This window comes from Rhinolophus sinicus, linkage group LG13, assembly GCF_036562045.2.
Source record: "Rhinolophus sinicus isolate RSC01 linkage group LG13, ASM3656204v1, whole genome shotgun sequence".
Classification (NCBI taxonomy): domain Eukaryota; kingdom Metazoa; phylum Chordata; class Mammalia; order Chiroptera; family Rhinolophidae; genus Rhinolophus; species Rhinolophus sinicus.
The window spans coordinates 12494369-12519513 of record NC_133762.1 but is presented as its reverse complement, the minus strand read 5'-3'; the positions used below and the strand labels follow the sequence as shown (position 1 = coordinate 12519513).

General features: G+C 50.2%; 2 protein-coding genes across 13 annotated transcripts in view; one reads left to right on the top strand and one right to left on the bottom strand.

The window, feature by feature from the left end:
* SEMA4B (semaphorin 4B) overlaps window positions 1-9674 on the bottom strand; it is a 74280-nt gene extending 64606 nt beyond the window's left edge. For 2 of the 11 annotated variants that reach the window (XM_019718025.2, XM_074317711.1), the window contains exons 1-2: window positions 9110-9249; window positions 3539-3702 (exon numbers count right to left, since the gene is read on the bottom strand). Coding sequence is in view for 7 of the 11 variants with exons in the window: in XM_019718023.2 (XP_019573582.2) it covers window positions 1878-1989; window positions 3539-3561 (135 nt within the window). In the remaining 4 variants the exon portion in view is untranslated. Of the gene's footprint in view, window positions 1-1877; window positions 1990-3008; window positions 3076-3538; window positions 3703-5245; window positions 5263-7634; window positions 7760-9109; window positions 9250-9462 lie in introns of those variants that run through there. The other 9 variants (XM_019718024.2, XM_074317708.1, XM_019718023.2 and 6 more) reach the window with 9 other exon arrangements.
* Window positions 9225-24874, top strand: IDH2 (isocitrate dehydrogenase (NADP(+)) 2). Of its 2 annotated transcripts, none has more exons than XM_074317725.1 (11): window positions 9225-9329; window positions 17638-17729; window positions 18630-18795; window positions 20034-20194; window positions 20278-20421; window positions 20918-21054; window positions 21227-21378; window positions 22797-22909; window positions 23075-23172; window positions 23255-23347; window positions 23813-24874. In XM_074317725.1, exons 2-11 carry the CDS (start codon window positions 17679-17681, stop codon window positions 23898-23900), a joined length of 1203 nt encoding a protein of 400 aa, XP_074173826.1. In that variant the 5' UTR covers window positions 9225-9329; window positions 17638-17678; the 3' UTR covers window positions 23901-24874. The 2 variants fall into 2 exon arrangements, with proteins under 2 accessions (XP_074173826.1, XP_019573604.1); XM_019718045.2 differs by lacking the exon at window positions 9225-9329 and adding an exon at window positions 9785-10003.
* The last annotated feature ends 271 nt before the right edge of the window (window positions 24875-25145 follow it).

Below are 25145 nucleotides of genomic sequence, written 5' to 3'. Positions count from 1 at the left end.
CTAAATCAACCAATTATTAATTTGGAATTGAGATCCAACTGTGTAACCAACCCCGTTCAAGACCTGGGCACCTCCCATGAAAGCTAAAGCCCAGAGTGTTTAAAGAACTTGTTGAAAGTTACATAGCTTGTAAGAGTCATTAACTAGGCTTGTCTGATTCTAGAGCCTCTGCTCCAGGCAGTGGCCTCTGATGAGTCTTGTAGAAGAATATATATATATACATACACACACACATATATACACATATATATATGTGTATGTGTGTGTATATACATGTGTGTGTGTGTGTGTGTGTGTGTGTGTGTGTGTATATATATATATATATATATATATATATATATATACTTTTTTTTTTTTAAGGAGGGCACAGCTCACAGTGGCCGATACAGGGATCGAACCGGCAACCTTGGTGTTATTAGCACCACACTCTAACCAACTGAGCTAACTGGCCACCCCAAGAAGAAGAATATTTAATGGGAGAGAAAAATGCCTGCGAAGCATCAAGTAAAAAACAGAGGTTAAAAAAATAACTGTATTTTTATCAATTCTTGGCTACATATAGCTTTCCACACTTAACATCTGAAATCAGGGTGCATCAAAAATCAATTCCAAATGAATTACAGATATTAATGTTAAAGGTAAAATAATAAAGCTTTAAGAAGATACTATAGGAGAATATCTTCATAATCTTGGAGTAGGAAAAGATTTCTCAAACAGGACACAAAACGTAACTATAAAAAGTCAATACATTGTACTAAATTAAAATTAGGAATATTTGTGCATCAAAAGACATATTAAGAGAATGACATAAACAAATACTGACATGGACACCTGAAACTAATATAATGTTTTGTCAAATTATACCTCAATTAAAGAAAAGAATGAGAAGGCAAGCCACTGAGAGAAGCTGTAATACATACATCCATAAAGGGGACTCATATCAGAATGTATATCAAACTCCCACACATCACGAACAGGCTGACGATCCAATGGGAAAAATAGGCAGAAGACTTGAAACAGGCACTTCACCAAAGTGAATATTCAAATGGATGATAAGCACGTGAAAAGGAACTCAATTTCATTCGTCTCCAGGGAAACGCATTTTAAAACCATCATCAGATACCACTATCCACCTGCAAGAACCACTAAAATCGAAAAGAAGGACAGTGCCAAATGCCAGCCCAGTGCAGAGAAACTGAAACTCTCAGATAATCGCCTGTCGGATATAAAGTAGACAATCACTTGGAAAACTGTTTGGCAGTGTCTGTTAAAGCTGAACGCTTCCGTATGTACCCTACAACCAGTGATTCCCTCCTAGGGATCCTCCGACAGAATTTCACACGTGTGTGCAGCAAAAGACAAGCACAGGAACATTCACAGAAGTATCACTAGCAATAGCCCCAAGCTGGAAACAACCCAAACGTCCATCAATAGTAGAACAGATACATAAATGGCAGCAGACACATAAAACGGACTTTGATACAGCAACAGAATTCAGAAATCATAGCTACATGCGAAAACAGAGATAAATTTCACAAACGTAATTTTGAGAAGTGAGACTACAGAGTCCATATATGATGTGACTCTGTTTATGGAAAAACAAAACCAGACAAAACCAGTCCATGTTAGTAGAAGTTAGGATAGCAATTATTTTTATGGACGTTTAGAAAGATTGTGCCTACGAGGTAGCTTGAGGAGGTTTTGGGGGGATGCTGGTGAGTTACATTTCCTATCTGGGTGAACATTCATAAGTTGTACACTGATAATTTGTGTCCTTTTCTGTATATGTGTATGTATATATTATACTTCAGCAAAAAGAAAAAAAAAAGAAAGAAAGAGTGAGGGTAAACTTAATCTGAGACGGAGAAAGTACTTACAAACTTTTGTTGAAAGATCTGTTCAGTGACACCTGCAGTTATTAGGAGGTAGGAGTGGAATGCAAGGAAGACACCGTGCTGAGCTAAGAAACCATCAAACATCTTGAAAAACCTATTTGAAAACAAATGAGGGGGTCAGAAAACCCAGTGAAACTAAAATACTAGGGGATAATAACATGGAAGATAGGCGCGGAGACATTGGAGAGAAATCATTTAAGGTTCTCATATTTTTAAGAAGGATAAAGAAAACGCTGAGCTTTAAACTTTGTAGAGTTAAGCTAAGAATTTATTTTCTAAAAAAGTAGGAACAGAGTGTACAATTTCGAAACCAGTAAAAGCGGGGGTGGGGAGGCGGCGAAGATGAAAGGCATCTTGACTGATCCAATAGAAAAATAAAAAGGATGGGAAAAGAAGCAAGAGTAAGTCAAACCATTACGCGGAACGCCTTAAATTTATATTGCATGCCAATGATACCGCAATAAAACTGGAAAAAAAGTCAAAGGAAAACATGGCAAATAGAAAAATGCAAAATGAAATATAGAAATAAATAAATAATGTTCAGTAATCCCTATAAATGTGATCATTTAAATGAGTCTTAGAAGACAGATACTTTCAAAGTATGTTATAAGCCGTGCAGCGTTGGTGGGATAGTGGTGAGCAGAGCTGCCTTGCAAAGCGTGTTACCAAAACAAAATTCAGCTCCCTGTGGATACACGTAAAACATGGTGACGCCAGAAAAAAATGGAAGTGAAAGGCCTGAAAAAATATGTATCAGGCAAATACCAACCAAAATAAAACTGGTGTCACAGTGTACTACAAAATAAATCTTAAAGCACAAAGCAGCACGTTTTATGGGAATAATTCACGAGAAAAACATAATAGACGTGAACCTAACACTTCACAACGTAGCTTCAAAAGGGATAGAATGACAAAGAGAAACATGTCCACAAGCACATCGGGACTTCTTATCACGTTTCTCAGAAACTAATAGATCAAGCTTATAGAAACAATTCAAGAGTGGAGGTTTGAAAGGCACAATTGACAGGCATGATATGGAGGGCAGATGTCCAACTCTGCATCTGACAATTATGGAGCTAAATTTTGTTGTTTTCAAGAACACGTGGAACTTACACATTTCACCACATATTGGACCACAAAGGAAGAGTCAACGGTGCCAGAGAAGACATAGTATATAGACCTAGGGCAGTGAAACAGAAAATCACTTTCAAGAAGAGAGTCTCCGAACCTAGTTAGGCATAACTGAAATAGGGAAAACTGACATCAGGGGTTTCCTAATGCAATCCGATGGGAATGACGCACTCTATGTAGTATTCCTGTTAAAAATGTTTAACTCAAACCTAATGATGGAGTCCTTCTTGGCAGATACATTCCTTCTGGAGGTACATAAAGGTCCAGAAGGTTCGTGAGCACAGGAACTTCTGTCCCAGTGGAAATGATGCTCAAAAAAGAACTGCCTATGAATAACAAAGGACCCTCCTACCACTCAGGGAATTCCAAGGATTTTGGGGAGCTCTGTACCAGGAACTGGGACAAAGACCCAATATATTTCTATACCTCAATCTTCTCATAAGGCACGCAAGGCATTAACTGATATCTGGCTGAAAGTGAGAATCATGTCAATAGAGCATGTAAGTACTCACATTTCAGGAGATGAAACTTTCATTTGGGTTAAAGTTGAACGACTGATCGGGATTGAGTTGGAGAAAATGATTTGTCCACATTTGCAGTTGTTTCCATGTAAAAACCAGCTTTATAGCGCCTTTCATCAAAAAAAATATTCTGGTCAAGTAATCTGGCTTCAAGTCTATAAAACAAAGGCAAAGAGAAAACGATTGATTTTCTGCTCAGTTATCACGTTGAGGATCTTTAGAAGGAGTGTGTTAGCTCCCAGGGAGCGTAAGCTATGCTGGTCTGTGCCAAACATCTCATGTGCTGTCCTTGAGGATGGAAGAAGCTGGCTGGTTTTATGCGGTCCACACTGGTTTTCCCACAAACAGCCACACGGCTGTCACTGTAAAGCAGTGACACATTCCTGCAGGAAGCATTACCATGTCACCTTTCTCCATGAAAATCCGGTCCCACTTCTCTTTATCTCTCACATCAAAGTACCACTGCCATCCAAGATGAAGCAAATTTTACAGCCAAGTGCAAATGCTTCTCACAAAATATCTTAATCTTTTCTTTGTAATTTGGCAGTTTATCTTTGTATATGGTTATTATGCCCATCCAGGAATAGTTTCCCTTTGGGGGAAACGTTTCTAATCCTGGATCATTCTCATATGTGTTAGCTTCCAGGAAAAGATTCTGAGCCAGCTCCCGTCCACAGGGCCACCTCAGGTCATCCTGGGACGTATCCACGTACCAGCCTGCACCATGGTTTGGGCCCGGGGGTGCATTTGGGTACAGCGGGCACCACAAGCCCAAGGGCATCTGACCTGCATGGGCTGAGCTGGGGGGAGGCCCAGGTGGCCTTTTTTTTCTGGGCTTCAGGGTGGCTCTCACCAGCACGCCATTGCCTGGTCTCGGCTTCCTGGTCACTGAGACTGGGTGTACCCCAACCCAGGCTATTCTTTTTCTGTAACAAAATGTACTATTGATAGCATCTCAAAGGATAATTGTAATGTGGAATCTGACACAACATCAATGTGCCTTTCTTATTCTATCACATTCAAATCCGTTCTTGAATGGATGCTTTACCCACGCAGCACATCAGCTCTCCCAAAAGGTGACTCATTTCATTATACAATGTGAAAAGGACCCACATTGGCTAATACGACTAATCTCATTAGAAACAATGTTAAGAATTGGGACCCTTTCAAGCTCAGGGTGGTATACACAAATTTTTAAAAACATTAGTTTTCTCTTGAAACCTCGAATTTTATTATTGGCAACAAATACCATCAGTTATTTCCTTGCAGTGACTGGCTCATGTCGATCTTTTTTTTTTTTTTAGAAAAAATATCTGCCAAATAATCAAGTCTGAATAACTATGGTTTCTTTTTCAGCTCTTCTTTCCATTTAAATTGGCGTTCTATGAAAAAAGCTTCAGCTCACAACTCAAATAAGCCTGTATGCTTTCCTAGGAGACGACCACCTTATAAGGTCTTTATTTCTACTTTCCATTTTGATTATATAGGATATTAGAAAGATGTATACCCAAGAGCTCAGATTTAATAAAATTATTAATTTTTATTGCTTTATTAAGAATATCCCATGAATAGACTGTTTTTTTAAAGGTGGGGAGTTGTTTTCGCAAATGTTAACACAGTGAGAAAGGCAAGTGACTTCCTAATATTATTATGAAAATAGTTTCGACCTCCTGAGTACATACCCCTGCCCGGCCCCACCTGCTCCGGGGTCCAAGGCCACACTTTGAGAATCACTGCTCTAAGTCACACCACCTTCTTCTAATCGCCACCTAATTTTACATCATGTTTGGATGTCTTCCCATCCTCCTTTGTCCAGCCCAGCGGCCCCCCGTGGAGCACCTGGGGACAGCTGCTCGCAGCTGGTGTCACAGTCCGCTGCTGCAGCCAGGTTCACCCAGGGGCCCCTCACCCTTCTTTCCCTGACCTCACTTCCTCTTCCCCTCCAACAGCCCTTTAACCCTTCACTTCCCCAGAGGACAGAAACAATGCTAGAGCAAAAGCCTCAATGGAAAGGAATGGTCCTGGGACACTCTGGACAGCACATAAGTTACCGTGGCGATTGGTTTTACAATTACCTATCTACATTGTTCTTTTCCTGGTTACAAACGTAATAGATGCTTGTTACATAATAGTCTCAAATCCCACAGAACTGTATAAAGTAGAAATTGAGAGTCTCTCATAATCCTACCCTCCATACACGCTTTGATTTATATGCCTTCAATTTCTCATATATAGTTTTTCATATGTACGGATGCATAGTAAGATGAGCTATTTCTCCGCAACCTTCTCTTTTCACGTAATAGATCACAGCACATTTTTCTACATCAGCAAATATAGTCCTATTTCATTAATACAACTGACAGTGGACACTTAGGTCGTTCCTAATTCCTCCCCGTTACAGGCAGTGCTGCAGTGGACCTTGTCCTTCTGTCTCGTCACAGTCTGGTACCTCTGTGGGGAGAGTCCCTCAAAGTGGACTAGCTGGGTCCCAAGGCATGTACATTTTATCATAGGACGGATGCTAGTGAACTGCCCTCCAAAGAGACTGTACTGACCAACACGCCCTCCACCCACAACCGCTGTATTTTGAAATGACTTGATTATACATTATTCTCCCCAACACACCCAGTGGACTACCGTCCTCTCGGGAATGGACTGTGCCTTCTTGCCCATCCCAGGCTCACACCTGGCATGTCCTAGGAGCTCAGTAAGCTGGTGTGGAGAGGATGTGAGTGAACAGATCATCTGAACGCCACCACCAGCAGGTCTCTCAGCATGTGCCACGCACCATTCTAAGCATTGTATCTGCATGAATTTATTGAATCCTAATAACGACTACGACGTAGTGTTACTCTCCCCATTTGCAGATGAAGAAACTGAGGCTCAGAGAACTGAAGTGACTTGCTCAGGTAATGAGACAATCATAACAAATGACTCCAACATCGGGGAGAAACTGTTAGGTAATGGGGCCTTTCAATCATTTTCCCATTGCTCCAACTTTGGATTTCTAGTTTTCTTAGGAATGTTTAGGATTCACTTAAGCAAGCGGAGAGAAAATTTCATGAAATTAAACAGTATTGTAGAACCTTCCAAATTTGTTTCTGGACCCTGCCCATTACTGTCTATAGATTTATTTTACGAAGTTAAAATCAGAGTAGTGTTTTGTCTCTTTCAGTGGTGGGGGGGTCTGGTGAGTTGTTTACCTGACACAGTCACTCACGTATAAATGAATGCTGTGCCCCTTTCCCCATCCTCACCCCCAGTGCCGGCTGTAGAAGGCGGGCTTGGGCTTGGACACCAAGGAGTCAGGTCTGGCCATGGGGAGTGGAAAGAGTCCACTTGATAAAAGGAAGGGACAGTGCAAAGGCTCAGAGGCAGGAACTATTCAGGGGAATGACTGAATTTAGGGTTCTTGGAGAGAGCAAATAGTAGAAGAGACAGGTGGTGAGGGAGGTAGAAGCTAAGAAACCTTACAAGCTATTTGGATTTTATTGTATTAGGCAGTGGAGAGCTATGGCAAATGTTAGAGTGGGAAGTAACTGCTCAGGTTGACAGTGCTACAAGCAGCATATGGGGAGAAAAACCGAACACAGACGGCTGGCAGGGAAATCACTTTCGAGATGACCATAAATAGCTCTCTATGGACACCTCCCCCACAGCCCTCTCCTCCTCCGATGCACTGGTTTCTAATAATGGCATCACCATTCTTCCCAATCCAGGGATGGAAGCCTGAGTCACTCGGACTCCTCCCCCTGTACCATGTGGGAGGCGGCAATTCCTGCCCGTCTATCTCCATACCATCTCTGGAGTCTTGCCTTTCTTGGGGTCCTGCCAGGACCCTGTGTCAGGCCTGCCCCTGATTCAGGGGCCTGGGTCTCCTTTCCCCGGGCCTGACCCCCTACCGTGCCCTCACTGCTGTTGCCAGATGTTACTCCCACCTGCAAACGCACCACAAAACTAACGCTGTGGAATGTCCACCTGGATAAAGTGCAAGGTCGTCACCTCCCAGCCTGCCTGCCCATCCTCCCCCCAGATTTTAAATATCCCCGAGGAACCAACTGGATGGCTGTTCCTCCCCCAAGCTCACCAGGGACTCCCCCATCAGAGGTGACTTTCTCTTTGCCAGATGCTTCTTCACATGTCATCTAAATTCCTCTTGGGAAACTCTTGTGCCTGCTTTGTGGTGATTGCATAGATGTGGGTGTCTGGCTCCTGGAGGGGAGGGAATGAGTGATATGCATTTTTGTGCTTTCACAGGGAACTTGCACATAACCTAGATTCAATTGCAAATTGGGGTGTGATTACAAGCGGGGAATGGAGGGACTGTCCAAATCTGGTGGCCCCAAACTGGAGGATCCAAACACCTTTCCTTTAAACACCCTCTTTCTCCAAAGTGGGTTTCATGGCCACTAGTGAGTACCACCAGGAATCCCAAACAAGTGCAACAAATACTACAGACTCTGGTTTTCCTTTCTTTCTCCTTAAAAGAGCAATGGTCTATGAGCTAGCTAGGTAGGTTTGAACAAAAGATCTACTACTTCCAGCTGTGTGGCTTTGAGTAAGTGTCCTAACCTCTCTGAGCCAATGGAGCTGACACCAGTGACCTCAACAAATAGGCACTATATGGGAAGGTTGGCATGGAACTGGAGCCTTGGGAGGTGAGCAGAGAGGCCGTTTAACTTGAAGACTTTGCTTCAACTGCCTGGGGCTGCTGCTGTGCTTTCAGAGGACACACGTGCCCCCACTCTGACCCCTGTGCAGGTAAAGGCCTGATTCTGGAACACGCTGAGGTTTCAGTCCTGCCTCTGGCCAGGCCTCTGACATCCTGGTCCACCATGCAGAGGAGCAGATTAACCCCCGGGGTGGGCAGCAATTTCTTTGTGACCACTTCAGACGTGGCAATATGGGGAGTTGACATACATAACTGGATCTGAATATCTGGGTCAGAAGGATACTCGGGGGTCCATTCTCCCAGTTCACAGGTATAGACACTGAGGCCAGGTGCCTGACAATACCCGGATGGCGTGAAAACCAGATACCAGAAACTTCCATGGCCTATGCTTGTGTTTTGAGCAACAGAATTGGCAACAGAGTGAAAGGGATAATGGGTCATTCTAGGACACACTGGCCCAAGAACAGGCATTTGACTGAGGCTTCAAATATTGGGGGGGTCCGAAAGAGCCTCCCCTTGGGTTCAGTCTGTTGGATCTCTGGGCCAAAGCAATAGCTTTGCGTGGCTGGGACAGGGTGAAGGAAATTTTGAAGTCAGTAATTCAAGGTCACTTTTCTGGCCGGGCTCCATCTGGCAATGTTGATTGTGAGGCAGTGAAGGGGAAAGCTGGCAACACACAGCTGAAAGAGGTTGCAGAGTATTTGGAATGAATTGTGACTGGGAAAGTGGGGGGCTGGGGTCCGATTTTTCTAAATAAAACCCAGCCCCTGTTTGTGTCTCATTTCAAGAAAATGGGTGTGGAGAGAGAGAGAGAGAGACTTTGGTTGTTTATGGCAGAACCAATCAGTACTGTCTTTTCTGTGAAAACAGGCAAAAGTGGAACTGTTTACCTGGGTAGCCGCTGAGTTTATTCAGCCCCGGCTGCATGCTGAGCACCCATCTGGAAGGCGATAAGCACCGGTGGCTGACCTTGAGAACAGCGTGTTCCCCAGAGCCTTTCACAGGCAGGATGTCGCCCAGGTCGCCGGGCAGGCCTGTCCCTGTTCTAATTCCCGCTTCGGACGGGAGGACGCTGGCTGTGACTTCCACGACTAGCAGCTTGACCTCCTGGTGAGACGCAGGGGGGGATTCCAGTCAGTCTGCACGACCCGGGGAGGGGACCGGAGGATCTGAGAACGTACGGAGGCCCGAGGGGCCCATGGTTTTACTTCAGGAGCGCGGGACGCGCACTGGGTTCACGCGCCTTGGGGGTTTGGGTCCAGCAAACTCGAAGGACGCGGGAATGTCCTCAGGCCTTTGGGGTTTAAGCTGGTGTCAGCAGCTGATACCCTGGTTTTAATGGGGCGTCCTGCAGAGGGGGCTCCCCTACCCCTCCAGCTCCGACCCTGGCGCGCGCAGGCCGCGGTGGGTCTCCCCCGCCTCCGGCGCTGGTCCAGCTGGGCTTCCCGCCGCGGGGATGGAAGGGCGGGCTGCGTGCAGGGGCGGGTCCGGCGGGGCCTGGACCCGCCTCATCCCTGCGAGGCCCAATGGGTTGGCGGCCTCGGCAGCCCCGCCCCGGCCGTGCCCGCGCGCCCAGCGCCCAGGTCTGGGCAGCCCGCCGCCAGGCAGCTGGGAGCTGCGGCCGGCGCGCGGATCTCGCCTGCGGGCTCCGTTCCCTCGCCTGCTCGGGATGGCTGGCTACCTGCGGGTCGTACGCTCGCTCGGCAGAGCCTCGGGCCCCGGGCCGGCCTGGGCGCCGGCAGCCCTGACAGGCCCCAACTTGCAGGAGCAGCCGCGGCGCCACTGTGAGTGCCAGAGGGTCCGGGCGGGCGCGCGCCCGGCTCCGCGACGTGGCGGCCTCCGGGCTGGGACCAGGGAGCGCGACCCGGACGCTCGCGGACCGGGGACGGCGGGGTTGGGCACACAAAGAGCTGGGGACGGCCTTGGTCCGCACCCCCCAGCCCCAAGCTTCCAGGCCGCGCCAGGCGTAGGGGTGGGGGACTTGAAGGACGGTGGCAACTGGTGGCCCGGGCGCTGCCAGCCCTGTGGCCTGTGCGGGCGGGAGCTCTGGGCTGCCCCGCGCCCCCAGGTGTAACTATGGAGTTCTCGGGGTGTCCCGGACCAGGAGGGCGTCCTGCTCACCCTGCGACCCTGGCGGGAGACGAGCGAATGAGTGGGGGCCGGAGCACCCCGCGCGCTGTCCCTGCTCAGACAAAGGCGGGAGGGAGGAGGCATCCACTTCCCCTTCCTTTGCAGCCTGGCGCGCTGTAATCCCTTCTCGCTGCCAGGCCCTCGTCAGCTATTTTTGGAGCCTTTTACGCGACAGCTGGAGGAGCGTGCTTTTCATGTTTCTCTTTTGTTTGGACTCCCCCCTTTCTCCTTGTCGCCGCACTGGAGGCTCCATCTTGGGGCCTCTCCTTGGCTTGACCTGCCTTTTCTCGTGGGCCGGTTCCTGCGCTGCTCGGTAGCCCTGCCTGGCTCACCGATGCAGAAACCTGGCAGCTGCGCCAAAATATCACTTTCCCCAATGGTAGTTCACAGCTTCTGTGGTACCTTAGCTCCCGGCTTCGAAGAAAAGACAGCAGTCGGGTTGTAATAAGTGAAAGGTAGCTTGTGTCTCCATGACCCACGCATGTGGCTGGCGTGTGGGCATTACCTGCTCCCTGGCTCTCCATCACCAGCTAGGAAAGGCAGGGAACAATGTAGGTCCCTTGGGCCTGTCTGATGCCTGTTATCACGGAAACCCCTATCCTGACCCGGCCAGGAACCCCTTGCTGTGAGCCAGAAGAGTGAGCAAGAAGGTGGGGACCAGGTGGCCTGGCCTTACTGCCGGTGTAGGTAATCTTTAACTGAGTGTGGGAGCAGCTGACCAGCGCTTGGGCCCCAATGCCCCCCCCCAAATCTGCCAAGGTCATTTCTGCTTTTGTACTTCTAGGATTTGTCTGTAAGGGGCCAGCCTTGCCACCCCAAGTTTCCAATTTTCCCCCGGTCCCAAACCAAGTTTCCCATAGGCACAGGGCACCTCCTTAAGCAAAATATGGTGGAATGTAGATACATTCTCTAATTCTCCCTTTTATTCCTGCATTGGTGGTAAAAACAACAACAACAACAGCAACAAGAAACAACAACCCGCCCACACACACATAAACAAGAAAACAAAGCCCCTTTGGGGGCCTGAATATGGGTCACACATAAAAAGTTGCAGGTCTCTCTGGAAGTCCCCAAGTAGGTTGGTTATTAATGGGGAGAACGCCTGGTGTTTGAGTTGGACATGACACTATTCAATTGTGACCTCTGCTACTTTGTTACCTGGCAACACTGCCAGAGACAGAATAGTTGGCACTCCCCTTGATGACAAGGAAAGAGTGTTTTTTGGCTGGAATAATTGCTGCCCAGTTATTCCCACACGTGGCTCTTTCCAGTTTTACAACGCATGGGCCTCCACTGCCTGCTTCTGTGGTTCTGCTAAGCTAGAGTTTGGGGGCGTGAGGGAGAATTACTTATCGAGCCTTCCTTTGCTCCACTCCCAGCCTGGGGACTTCATTTTCTCACCCTGCTCCTTGCCTTTTCAGGTCTTGGTAACTTGCCTGTACTCGCAGTTTCCAGAGCAAATTATTTCATGATTGTTCAAAGTTTTGCGGACCCACTTGTGGAGTTCTTATGAGTTCTCCACTGTTTCAGCCACATCAGATAAGACCACAGTTGCGCCTCAGAGCTGTTTGGGGGGTCGTGTTTGGGCCCAGGTCTCTGGGCAGGCCTGTCATTGAGGCAGGAAAAGCCTCTGGAAAGCCTGGGGCCTGTCCACAAATCCTCTAGGTGAGGTTGAGGCCTCGTGCACTGATTCCTTTCAGGGTATGAGATGCTGGAAACTTCTCTCTGATTCCTGGAAGCCGGGCTTTGTGGCATGCGCTGGATTTTCTACTTCTGTAAACCCAGGTTTAAAATGCCAGCAGATTGCAAATATTAATCCACTATAAACTGTGTGCTTCTCCAGGGCAGGGAGCCCATTGCCTGGCAGAGTTGCCACATTTTTGATGATTTGGTGCAGTGTGACGGTGAGAATGCTCCGGCCTCTGTGGCAATGCATCCTGGGAGGTGGGGGTGGGGGAGAGCACATTTTATCCAAACAAGAGGTGAGGGTAGGGCAGTCCTTAGCACAGACAGAATTGACCGTGACTTGGCATTCATTCATGTTGTCCACAAATATTGTGCTTCTATGTGCCAGGACTGTGCAAGGTGCTAGGCACAGAGCTGAGAAGAAGAGGCAAAGATTTCTGCCCTTCTGGAGCTTCAATTCTAATTTGGGGACAGACGGTAAACAAGATAGAAGTTGGCTAGTGTGATAAATGATAACAGGACAACAGATAAGCAGGGAAGGTGTGCGTGAAAGTTTGGGTAGGGCAGCCGGAAAAGACCTCACTGAATAAAGAGCTGAGGGGACAGAGGACAGAGGCCATTTAGTTATCAAGGGAAGAGGGAAGCGCAGGTGCCAAAGTCATGGCAGAGGAGTGCACCTTTGCCTGCGGGAGAGGCAGAGAGGAAGGCCTGCATGAGGCTGGCTCCGGGTGCACAATGGTGAGTGACAGGAGATGGGCCAGGCCGTGGGGGCCATCGGGGGCTTGCAGGCCACTGGGGAGAACGCTGGCCTTTACTCTGAGTGAAAGTGGAGGCTTTGCAGGGTTTGGAGAGGAGTGTCATGACCTGAGTTACATTTTAACAGAAGCGCTGTTGTCTTCAGGGACCTGGTAGGAGGCCATCGTCATCCTCCGGCGAGGGAATGTTCGTTCGGACCTGGGTGGTGGCCCTAGCGGTGGTGAGAAGTGGTGGGGTGCTGGATATATTCTGAAGGAAGAGCCAGTAGGATTTTTTGATGGTTTGGATGTGAGTGTTGAGAGAAAGAGAGGAGCGAAGCATGACACCAAAGAAAATACTAGTGTCTTCCAGAATTGCTACCCTGCCTTCTGGAGCTTGCAGGAATTGAGGCTGCCTCCTCCCTCCCCCAATTCTGCTGGGCATGCTGGCTGAGAAGCCCCTCTGCTGAGAGCAGCACGCTAGGAATGTGGTCGAAGCAGAAGCAGTTATGGTGGGGGCACCTGTCCTTGCGGGGGTCAGGGGGTGGGGGGGGACCTTGAGCCTTGAGTTTGGAGCTACAGGCCGCTCCTGAAACGGGATGGGTTTTGAATCCTTGCTTCGTGTTGGGTGCTAGAAGCCCCAGATCGGGAGGAGAGTTGGCCTAAAGGGCCTCTTGCAACTAATGTAATTCCACCCCACACTGTGGCCAAGACAGCAGTGTTTGTACGCTGTCTCCTCTGAAGATGTCATGGTGTCCCTTGGAGGCCTTCAGAAGGCCCAGCGCGGTTCCTCGGATTTCAGGAGGCTTGTATCCCAGAGAGGGGCAGACGATGGGTGTCTCCCCCATATTGGCTGAACGGCAAAGTCTCAAACTCCGAAGTTTTGGGGTGCTATGGAGGGTACATGGCAGGCCTGGCATGAAGGGACAGGCTGCTTCAGCCCAGCCCATTTTTGTCATGAGCCATGCAGCTCTGCGTGCCTGCGGGAAGCAACCCATTCTTCAAGAAAGCCTGGATTTTTATGTAAACTCTCCTGTGTGTGTGTGTGTGTGTGTGTGTGTGTGTGTGTGACTAGTTTAATTTTTTTAAATTATTTTTTACTTGTTTTTATTGTAAGAAATGCATAACAAACATTTCCATCTTAACCATTTTGAAGTCTGTAATTCAGTCTGCAACCAATATCCAGAGCTTTTTCATCTTGCAAACCTGAAACTCTGTACCCATCAAACAGCAGCTCCCCATCTGCCCCTCCCTCCAGCCCCTGGCAACCACCATTCTACTTTCTGTTTCTATGAATCTGATTCCTCGTAGGTGCCTCATATGATTAGAATCATAAGTATCTGTCTTTTTGTGACTAGCTTGTTTCATTCAGCAGAATGTCCAAAAGTTCATCCATGTTTAGCATGTGACAAGATATTTTTTTAAGGCTGAATAATATTAGTCCATTACACGTACATACTGTCTTAAAATATTCAAGTTAAAATATATTGACCTTTTGAGTAAGGTATAGAAATTGTGAAAAGCTTAGGGGATACAGTTTTTAAATCCTTCCATGTTTGATTCTGCCTGTAATTTATCACAGGAGTTACTTCCCATAAATGTGAATGGCAGTTGGATTAAAAGAGTGTTTGGGAAATGTGGCAATGTTATTTATACAGGTAGATCTTATTGTAAGTCTCCTGGAGATACAAAGGGAGTTGCCATTGTGGGATTTGAAACAAAAAACCAAGCAGGAAAAAGCTATTGAGGTAGGTCTGACATTCTTAAACCATGGAGGTGCTTCTTTTTTATTTTTAGTTTCAAAGCAGGTCTATCCATGATTAAGGTGTGGGGAGCCCAGTCTTGAAAAACTTAGAAATGTGAACATGGTTTAACCTCTAGGAGAAAAGTTTTTCTTAACCTTCCAAAGAGTCCTGTTCTCTTGAAGGTTCATGCCGCATTTAGTTTATCCATTTATCCCTTGGTGGACCCTGGATTGCTCCCCCCTTCTGGTTATTGTGAATGGTGCTGCTTATAAACATGGCTGTACAAGACTCTGCTTTCAGTTCTTTTAGATATGTACCCAGAAGTGGGATTTGTGCATCTTATGGCAATTCTAGTTTGAATTTTTTGAGGAACCTCCACACTGTTTCCCACGGGGGCTGTACCAGTTTACATTCTCACTAGTAGTGCACCAGGGTTCCAATTTCTTCACATCCTCACCAACAGTTGTTGTTTTCTGTGTTTGTTTGTTTGTTTTTACATTAGCCACCCTAATGGGTGTCAGGTGGCATCTCGTGGTTGTGATTTTTCCCTAATGTTGAGTGATGTTTGTGTATTATTGTTTGGAGAAATATCTATTCAAGTCCTTTGCCCATTTATTAATCAGGTTATTTGGTTTTTTGTTGTTGCTGTTACCATCCCCTAATTTTTAAAACTTTGGCCTCCGATTAATATTAAAAAACCAAAAAATACTACCTGCGTCAAACAAAAGGAGTGTCTGCCGCTGTGGTTCACATTGCTGTTCCCAGCTCCTTCGAAAAGTTTGCTTTCAGGGAGGCTGCACTCCTAACCTTGATAAAGATGCTGCTTGCTCTCTCTCTCCCAGTTACCTACAGGTTTTCCCCTCCATACTCACTCCTTGAGGGCAGGCTGAGCCGCTTAGCACCTGGTTGTGAATAAGTGGGCCCTGTGGGCTGAAGGGTTTTTGACACCTGCTGTGCACAGCAGGAAGGGCTGCCTGCTTGTGACCTTGACATTGAAATCCCTCATGGAGGAAGTGTGGTGTCCACAGCCCACAGGCTACCAGCTTGAAGTCCAAAACTTGAGTGGATGGAAGGAGAACTGACTCTGGGTGGTGAACACACAATGGGATTTATAGATGATGTAATACAGAATTGTACACCTGAAATCTATGTAATTTTACTAACAATTGTCACCCCAATAAATTTAAATAAATAAATAAATAAATAAAAGAATAAACTAAAAAAAACAAAAACAAAACTTGAGTGGAGCCCACGCTGAGGCTGAAACCTTTAAGACTGGCCCCTAAATGAATCTCTCCTTAGGGGTCCTGAATATATATGGTAGGGTCAATATATTTTTAAAAAACTGGATTAGTTCTCATCAAAGTAACCCATAGGAAATGCTCCTAAAAATTAAGCTAGCTCGGTCATAGCGCAGGAAACTTTTTGCAGGTCCTAAAGCCCGTTCCCTTCAAGCTGTAGACCAGAAAAGGTGAAGGAATTTCATAGCTTAGGTCCAAATACCCTGCTGCATCTTGGGAATAGTGATAGAGCAGTGCCAGCAGCGGCCACCTTGTTCTCTAGGGAGTGAAGTATTCTGAGTCTGTGTTTGCTTTCTGCTTCTCTACAGCTGACCCACAAGGGCATCCAGAGGCTGCAGGGATCCAGGGATCTGTGCTCTGTCCTGTCTCTGACACAAGCCACGCTCCCTGGTCTCATTTTTCTTCTTGAATGATCTCTAAGATTCTTTTCAGATTAAAAACAAAACAAAACAAAATGAAACCAAGAAACCCGACCCGTTTGCATATCTTTGGGAAGTGGGGCATTTCGCTGTACACACTACTCTTTTTTCTTAGCGTCGGGGGTGTCATCCTTGGTCATGGCTGTGGTGTGCGTTCTGGCATGTTTTAAATGTGCACAGGTGGCTATGCGTTTTCAGTTTCAGTTTCTAGGCCTGTTTTTCATGGGCTTCCGTCTTGTTCTGTCAACCATGCAGATGTCACTTCTGATGTTGGTGTTTTGAAGTGTTCCCTCTTCTGTAGTCTGGTGGGGTGGAAGACCCCGAACTGCACCTGTAAGGATGTGTATAACGAGTGAATGGGCTGACGAGGGCTACTGTGGGGACAGGGTGCAGTTCTCAGCTGTCCTATTCCTCCTGGGGGTCAGCAGTGAGTGAGGCTTCTGAAGACGGACGCCCGACGGCAGGTTTTTCGCCAGCTCTGCTGTCACTGCTTCCCCTAGGCTGTGGGCAGAGGAAACTGCAGGTGTGCTGGTGTCCCCATCAGAGGGTCACCACGCTTCGTCCAAGGCAGCCTTCACTGATTGATTGGATGGGCCATTTTCTTGGGTTTTCTTTGGAATTCACTTCCCAGACTGTGGGTTTTTCTCATGAGTCAGACTTTTCTTGAAGAGCCGCCCTGGTTCCTGTTCCCCCTCTGCCCTCGCTCTGGGCCTGGCTCAGCCACTCGCCCAGTCTTCTGACGATGACGCTGTGGCAGGACTGGCTGAGCTGAGGCGGCTCGGACCAAGGCTCCTGAGTTCCGATCCCAGGTGCCCCAAGTGTGCGCTTCTCGTACGAGAGCGAATTCTCCCGTTTTCAAACTGTAACCTCAGCCTCCCTACATTTACAGTGGAGATAATGATAGCCCCTTGGGGAGTGGTTAGAGGAGTGAATGGCATCATGTAAAGGGTGGGGTACACTGTCAGGCACGGAGGAGGTGCTAATACAGTCCCTCCTCACTTCACGCTAGTCAGGTTCTCAGGTGACAGGCGACAGACCAAGTGAGTGACTGGTTGACTTTGAGCGGATGTTGGAAGGACAGGGGTTGGCTCATGGACTGCATGGACTGGACCAGACAGGATTCTGGGCTGCCCTGGGGACTGGGGGGCAGCAGCCCCTGGACAAGGCGGCCTCATCTGGCTCTGGTTCTGTGTGTTGTCTCCTCTGCCTTCAGATGCCAGGGGAGGAGATCTGACTGGCCAGGCGGGCATCCATCTGACTGGTCCTCGCTGGCCATACTCAGTGTGTGTGTGTGGGGGGGTCCTGTCCCCGGTACTGGGAAGTGCTCCTGCAGACGGGGGGAGGAGACGGGCTGCCCTACCAATCTCCCAGGGGCGTCACATGCTGTCTGTGCCCTGTCCTAGATGCCGACAAAAGGATCAAGGTGGCCAAGCCAGTGGTGGAGATGGACGGTGATGAGATGACCCGTATTATCTGGCAGTTCATCAAGGAGAAGGTAGTTCCCTCCTGAAGTGGGTGGCTTTCCATGCAGCTGGCCAGGCGCAGCATTCTGCCCCAGCACATGTCTCGTAGGCCGCATGGCACCTGCCTGATGCACCTGTCGCCTGGTGGGCAGCAGCAGGACTGTTTCTTGCCGTCCCTGCTTCTGTCATGTCCAGACGCTCATGGTTCTTGCGCCCCCACTGTCTGTGTCTTGTGCTGGGGCCAAAGCCTGCATGTTTCCCCAGGCTGTGCAGGTTCAAGGCCGATCCTGTATCTCTATCCTGACCCCCTACATCCTGGTATGCTCCTTTGAGGGAGTGAAAAGAGAACAGGGCTGGTGAGCACGGCATCCGTGCACATACTTAGCCTTTTCTTAGCAGTTCAGGGATGTCACCATGAGTCGTGACTGTGGTGCGTGCCGTAGGACAGTGATATGTTTGGGCCACCATGGCACGTGGCTCACAGGGTGGCAGCTTGGCTTCCCCTGGGGTCTGCCTGGCAGAATGCATTGTCCGTGTGGAGACCCCTGTATTGTGTGTGTGTCCACAAGAAGAAGGCTGACAATCGTCATTCTGAATGGGGAGGAGAGGGAACCCACTGCATAGAGAAATGTAGCTGCCCTTGGAGTTGGGATTTGGCGGCGTGGATGGGCCCTCACAGTGGACACATGGTCTGTGCCAGGGGGCGAGCCCTGTGACAGGCTGCAGCCTGGTTCTCCAGCCTCTCGCTAGAGCCCCCACCTCCTGCCGGCGTTGTCCTGGCCCCATGAGGAACGGCTGCCCTGCCCCTCGTTCCACGGGCCTCCCCTCATCCGCCCTGGCTGAGGGTCCCCTGGACACTGTCCCACGGCCTGTACGTGTCCCTGAGTCATAGTCGTCCGGGCTGATGCCTCGCCCTGCCTGTCTGTCTCCAGCTCATCCTGCCCCACGTGGACGTCCAGCTCAAGTATTTTGACCTGGGGCTCCCACACCGTGACAAGACTGACGACCAGGTCACCATCGACTCCGCATTGGCCACCCAGAAGTACAGTGTGGCTGTCAAGTGTGCCACCATCACCCCTGATGAGGCCCGTGTGGAAGGTGCGGGGGGTGGGGGGCCTGTGAATGCCTGGGCGACAGCAGAGCCCTAGTGGTCCCTGTAGGTGGGGGTCGGGAGGGGCAGTGATGGGGCTGGCCTTGGGTTTCACAGTTAGGGTGTGACAGAACAGGGACCAGAATCCATGTCCCTTGCTCCCAGGCCTGTGGTGCTTCTGCTGTGCTGTGTGGCTCTGGCCAGGGTAGGTGCCCTTGGGAACAGGAAGGAAGGAGAAGCGGCGGAAGCTAGTGCTGACGCTGTCAGGACGGGTAGCCTGGCCCTCTGGCCTCCTGGGCCATCTCGGGGGCAGGTTTACAGAGAGACCAGGGCCGTCTCTGTCTAGAGGAGGGCTGTGTGGCAGGCCTATATCCTTCAGAGCCTCAGAGGACTCCAAGGGACGTCACTCGTGTCCTGCCACTGCCCCTGCGGCCATGGAGGTCTCAGAGAAGTACCCTTAACTGGTGTGGACTGGCTGCTGGTCCCTGGTTCTGGGGCTGCTCCTAAAGGTTCCACGAAATGGCACCAGTTTGTGGATAAATGGGCCAGGTTTGGAAAGTTCAAGAAAGGGTGGTTTAGCAGTTTGCAGAGGATCAGGGAGCGAGAAGGAAGCATTCAAGACACAGCGCCAAACTCCCCAGGCCTCCTGCTGTCTCTCAGGTTGTACTGACCTTAGGGTATAGGAGTCATGTTAGGGCTAAGCGCTTCTCACAGGTTTTCTTTGATTTTTCCTGGATGCTGGGGTTTATATCTCCCCATTTTATGGACAAGGAAGTCGAGGGTCACCATCTTAGTAACTTGGGGCTGACCCCGCAGTTAGTGGCAGTCTTGGGGTTCGAACCAGAGCATGTGGAGTGAGGCACTGTGCTGCCAGGGTTCCTCAGACTGAGCTTCGTCTGAGTGTGATGTGGGGGTAACAGCTGACAGAGCACTTCCCGTGTGCCAGGCTGTGTCCTAGGTACTCTACGTATGTGCTCCTTTCATCGTCACAGCAACCCAGAAGGCTGGGTATTTTATAAAAAATGTCAGCTTAGAGCTCCGTGTATATGACTCACAGCTCAAAGTGGTAGAGCTGGACCTTGAAGCCAGGAAATGTGATTTCCGGAGCCCACGCGTGCAGCCTGTAGACTGTTGCTTCCCCAGGATGATTTTTAGGATGCCCGTCTGGCTGTGTTCTTGCTTGGGGTTCAAATTCTGGTTGGAAGGTGGGGGCTGCAGTGGGGCCATTTTCTCTCTGTCCTCCTAGAGTTCAAGCTGAAGAAAATGTGGAAAAGTCCCAATGGAACCATCCGGAACATCCTCGGAGGGACTGTCTTCCGGGAGCCCATCATCTGCAAAAACATCCCCCGCCTTGTCCCTGGATGGACCCAGCCCATCACCATCGGCAGGCACGCCCACGGCGACCAGGTGGGCCACGGCGGGAGTGGGGCTCCGCTGGCATAGGACCCCCATCTAGAGCCCCTGCCTGAGTCACCTTCTCCTCTTTGCAGTACAAGGCCACAGACTTTGTGGCCGACCGGGCCGGAAAGTTCAAGATGGTCTTCACCCCGAAGGATGGCAGCAGTCCTAAGGAGTGGGAGGTGTACAACTTCCCCGCCGGCGGCGTGGGCATGGGCATGTACAACACCGACGAGGTGAGGCGGCCACGGGAGCCTGAGCTCCTCTGCACCAGCCTGGCCTTCCTGCTCCAGGCTTTACCCGCCCCCCGTTCCCCGCCCCCAGCTTGGCTACCTTATCAGAAAAAAAGCACCTCTTTGCTTATGGTTCCAGCCAAAGGGCCAGGCCTGGGTCACATGACCATGTCTGAGCCAATCACAGAGGCCCCGAGGGAGGAGGCACTCTGATTGGATAAGCCGTGACATACTGTCAACTTAGAGACTGGTCCCACCTCAGCCGTATGATGTAAGAATTATGGAGAGGGGGTAGCTTTCCAAAGCAAAGCTGGGGGGCTGCTTCCTCCGAGCAGTTGGGAGAGGGATGCTGGGCCAGCAGAAACAACAGGTGCTCACTCCCCGGTGGCTGGGATAACCCAGACTACCAGAGAGGGTCATGCAGAGGGAAGGGGTGCCATTCCTGGGCTGGGGCCTGGCCCTGGGGGACCCTGCCAGGAACCGCTCTTTCTCCCCGCAGTCCATCTCGGGTTTTGCGCACAGCTGCTTCCAGTACGCCATCCAGAAGAAGTGGCCGCTGTACATGAGCACCAAAAACACCATCCTGAAAGCCTACGACGGGCGCTTCAAGGACATTTTCCAGGAGATCTTTGAGAAGTAACCGCCTTTCCCTTCACTGTTTCCCGGGACTCCACAGCCCCTCTCCTGGCCCTCCCCGCCCTCCTCCCCCCCAGGGACGTTGCTGTCCCGGTGCCCCTGGCTCAGCTCCGAGTCTCAGGGAGGGCTCCCCCACCTGTCAGCCTCTTGTCATCTCCCCTTTGCCTTCCAGGCACTACAAAACCGACTTCGACAAGAATAAGATCTGGTACGAGCACCGGCTCATTGACGACATGGTGGCTCAGGTCCTCAAGTCTTCAGGCGGCTTCGTGTGGGCCTGCAAGAACTACGACGGAGACGTGCAGTCGGACATCCTGGCGCAGGGTGCGGTGGGCCTGTGGCCGTGGGCTGTCAACCTTCTGTGGCGGGGCAGATTTTCAGACCCTTTTGGTATAAAACTTTTCTAGTGTAGCCGCAGGCCTGGGACTTGCCAACTCATTGCAGGATCCCCTGTGGACAGCAGAGGGCAGGAGCTCCCTGGCATCTGAGTGAGGAAGGGTCACAAATTAGGTTTGGACTGGTGTATTACTAAGGCTGCTGTGAAAGGGATAGGAGGACACAGGAATTCAAGTTCTAAAGGGCGACGTGTGTCACCCCTGAGGTTCCTGACCAGGAAGGGACCAAGTGACTAAGTTTGGCTCCAGCGGAAACATGGGATTGGGCACATTGGGTGCTCTTTAAATTACAGAAAATTTGTTTTACACAGTAAACTTTTTGGATGTAGGAGAATTCTGGGGAAGACGGTAAACCCCTAGGCCCTCGAGCATCCTGAAAGACCAATTGGATTGTGGTAGAAAGTGTGGGTGAGGCAATTAGACAAGAAACATAAGAAATAGCCCATTTGTGTGGGGAACGGAGCAGGAAAGATGGTGGGGGTAGGCAGCATGTAGCATAGAGTGGAAGGGAAACAGGTGGTGTGAGATGGGTGAGGTCGAGCTCCCGAGAAGAAGAGAATCCCATGTTGTGATGGAAAGGCAGAGGGTCTCGATGGTTTATAAAACTTGGCTTTATTTTGAAAAGTTCAGTGGTGATCCTCTCACTAGAGTAATTCCCATCTAGGCTGGAAGGATGAAAAGCCATAGCAGACAAGAGAAAGCATGAAAGTTACCCCTAAGTATATAAGGAATTGGTGAGTGGGAAGGTGCAGGTGAAAATGAAGAAGGGACCCCCTCCCCCTGGCCCAACAGCAGAAATTCTTGGACGAATAATTTTCCTATAGGAATTGCCCACTTTTTCCTTCTTGGGCCTTTATAATTCTTATTTTGGTGCCATGGGTGCTTTTGAAGCCCAGGAGACCTTAACAACAGAAAAGGTTGACATTGGATGTGGGGAAAATTGGGAATAAATCCCAAAGCTTTTAAGTAGCCGAAAAGAGTGGCAGATAGGGTGATCGCTGTGAAATGCTGGCAGCAGGGTTTATTCTTTCTGCTTGAATATGCCACCTTGTCACGAGGCAGGCTGGCTGGCTGGAACTCTATGGGGTCTTGGTCCCCGGGGGCTACAGGTTCTGTGACACCTGGACGTGGGGACACGGATATATGCTAATAGGCCAATGATAGCCCCCTTCGCGTGTCCCCTACCCTGTGCCAAGCCCTGGAGACCCACAACAAGGGCAGACAACCCAAAACAGTCTCTGTCCTTCCAGTTACTGTTGGGCGTGGGTGGAGACATAAGCTGAGAAGTAGCTCGGCCTGGGTGGTCTGAGAGGCACTGACACAGAGAAGGGTCTTCTCCCTCTTCAGGCTTTGGTTCCCTTGGCTTGATGACGTCTGTGCTGGTCTGCCCGGATGGGAAGACCATCGAGGCTGAGGCTGCTCATGGGACAGTCACCCGCCATTACCGGGAGCACCAGAAGGTGAGTGGAGAGCGTGGCCACAAACGCTCCCCTGGGGCCGAGAGCCCACTGGCCCTGAAGGCTGGCATGGGCCTGGCCCTGTCAGTCTAGGGATGGGTAGCTGCATCCAGGTGGCCCCCTTGTTGTGTGATTGGCTCTTGATTCCCCTGCGACCTGTGCCCCCAGGGCCGGCCAACCAGCACCAACCCCATCGCCAGCATCTTTGCCTGGACGCGTGGCCTGGAGCACCGGGGGAAGCTGGACGGGAACCAGGACCTCATCCGGTGAGCACAGAGGACGGGCCTGAGCGAGCCCGGGGCCCCGACTCTGCACAGCCGTGGTTTCACTCTGCCCCGTCCCCTGCAGGTTTTCCCAGACCCTGGAGAAGGTGTGCGTTCAGACAGTGGAGAGTGGGGCCATGACCAAGGACCTGGCAGGCTGCATCCACGGCCTCAGCAAGTAGGTGGCCTGGGCAGAGGGCAGGGTTGGCCTTCTGGGACCTCCGGGGTGGTAGGAAGGAGCCATGGAGCCTTTTGAAATGCCCCTCCTGAGTCAGCTGAGCTGCCAGGAGCCTTGCGCAGGACAGGTCCACAGCCCGAGGGGTGGCTCGGGCCAGGCTTCCCAGACCAGGCCTAGTGAGCACGGGTCCCCATCCCTGAGGCTAGCTGCTCAGAGCCTTTTCCACCCACTCCCACACCCACCTCACGGCTTTTCCCAGGAGGGTTTGTACCCAGTTCCCCATTCACCTGGAAAAGAACAGACAGACCTTCCCAGGTTCCTGCTGAACTTGCTGTGGCCTTTGGGCAGTGGGCTGTAGGCAACTTTTGACCTGTAGCCAGGCCGGGCCCCTCCCCACAGGGGCTACCGTTAAGATGCCCCAGCCCGGCCTCTGCCCCTCACATGAGCGGTGTTCTCCCTTGGCAGCGTGAAGCTGAACGAGCACTTCCTGAACACCTCGGATTTCCTGGACACCATCAAGAGCAACCTGGACAAAGCCCTGGGCCAGCAGTAGCAGGATGGGTGTCTGCCCGGCCGCTGTGACACTGGTCCTCTGACACGCAGTGGAGGGTGAGCCTCACGGCCCTCGCCGACGGCCTTTCTAGGGGACATTTTTTATAAGCAAGATGTTTTTAAGTCTCTGCGTTTCCCCTCATGGTGACGTGAGGCAGGAACAGTGTGTTTACCTCAGCCAGTCAGTATGTTTTGCATACTGTAATTTATATCGCCCTTGGAACACACGGTGCCATATTTAGTTACTAAAATCTCTTCTCAAAACCGTCTGCTGTGTTTGTCCCTCAGGGGAAGGAGGCAGCTGGGGCCTAGAGGCAGAGACCCCCCCAAAGGGCTGAGGGGCTCCACTAGGGACAGACTGGAGCGTCTGGGGCCACAACAGGCCTCTGTCCCAGGCTCCATCCAGTCAGGGGGCCACCATGAGGGGAGGGGACCGGGCAGCAGGGTGGGCCTCCTTCATTCTATGGGAGCAGTCCGCGGAGCCGCTGCAACTCGGGGCGCAGGCCGGTGGGTTCCCTGGAATTTCCTAGCACGATCCCGTTCCTATATCATGTTCTCCATTTTGGGATCACTTCTCGATAGATTCAGGTTATTTATTTACATGTTTATTTATGTATTTATTTATTTGTTAGTTCTCACCTTCTAAGCATCTCCAGATCTCTTTGCCTTTTGTACTAAAAACAGGCCCCACTCAGCAGCTGCCTCTCGGTCTCTTCTCACGGCGGCCTCGGGCTAGAGACGGAGTGTGAATGGGGTCCCCCATGTAGTCTAGGCCAGTGGGTCCCAGACTTAGATTCATCTTCTCCATTCGTTAGCAAAACTAGAAAAGTAAGGTTATCAAGTTGCTATGAAGTGAAACAGGTCCAATTTAAAGGGCTATCCTTATGCAGGGATATTCTATTTTTTGGTGTGAAAATGTCCTGGGGAAAAGTTGTATTATATTCACTTGATAAAATAAATACGTGGCAACCCTAAGTCCATTTCCCAAATGTTGGGGGGGGACACTCACAGCTCCTGAAACCCATTGGTTGGGAACCTCAATAGCTGTAAGGGGCTGCAGCCTTGCACCCACCCTGGCACCCCCTTCTGTTGGGAGGACTTCTCTTCCTCTGTCCTGGCACTGAGCTCCCTATGCTGTGGGAAAAAAGAGCAGGCATGCTGACTCTGCGAGGCCCAGCTCCTGGGGGGAAGCTCAAGGTTTCCGGCCCCTTCTTGCCCATCGGCAGCAAAGGGCTGGCAGTCCCCC

Bases quoted from the DNA above. Each gene is read 5' to 3' on its own strand.
- IDH2 (XM_019718045.2), top strand. From the start codon at position 9,889: ATGGCTGGCTACCTGCGGGTCGTACGCTCGCTCGGCAGAGCCTCGGGC. The intron at 17,730-18,629 runs GTAGTTCCCTCC...GTCTGTCTCCAG, and splicing joins GGCAGTTCATCAAGGAGAAG to CTCATCCTGCCCCACGTGGA. The intron at 23,348-23,812 runs GTAGGTGGCCTG...CTCCCTTGGCAG, and splicing joins TGCATCCACGGCCTCAGCAA to CGTGAAGCTGAACGAGCACT.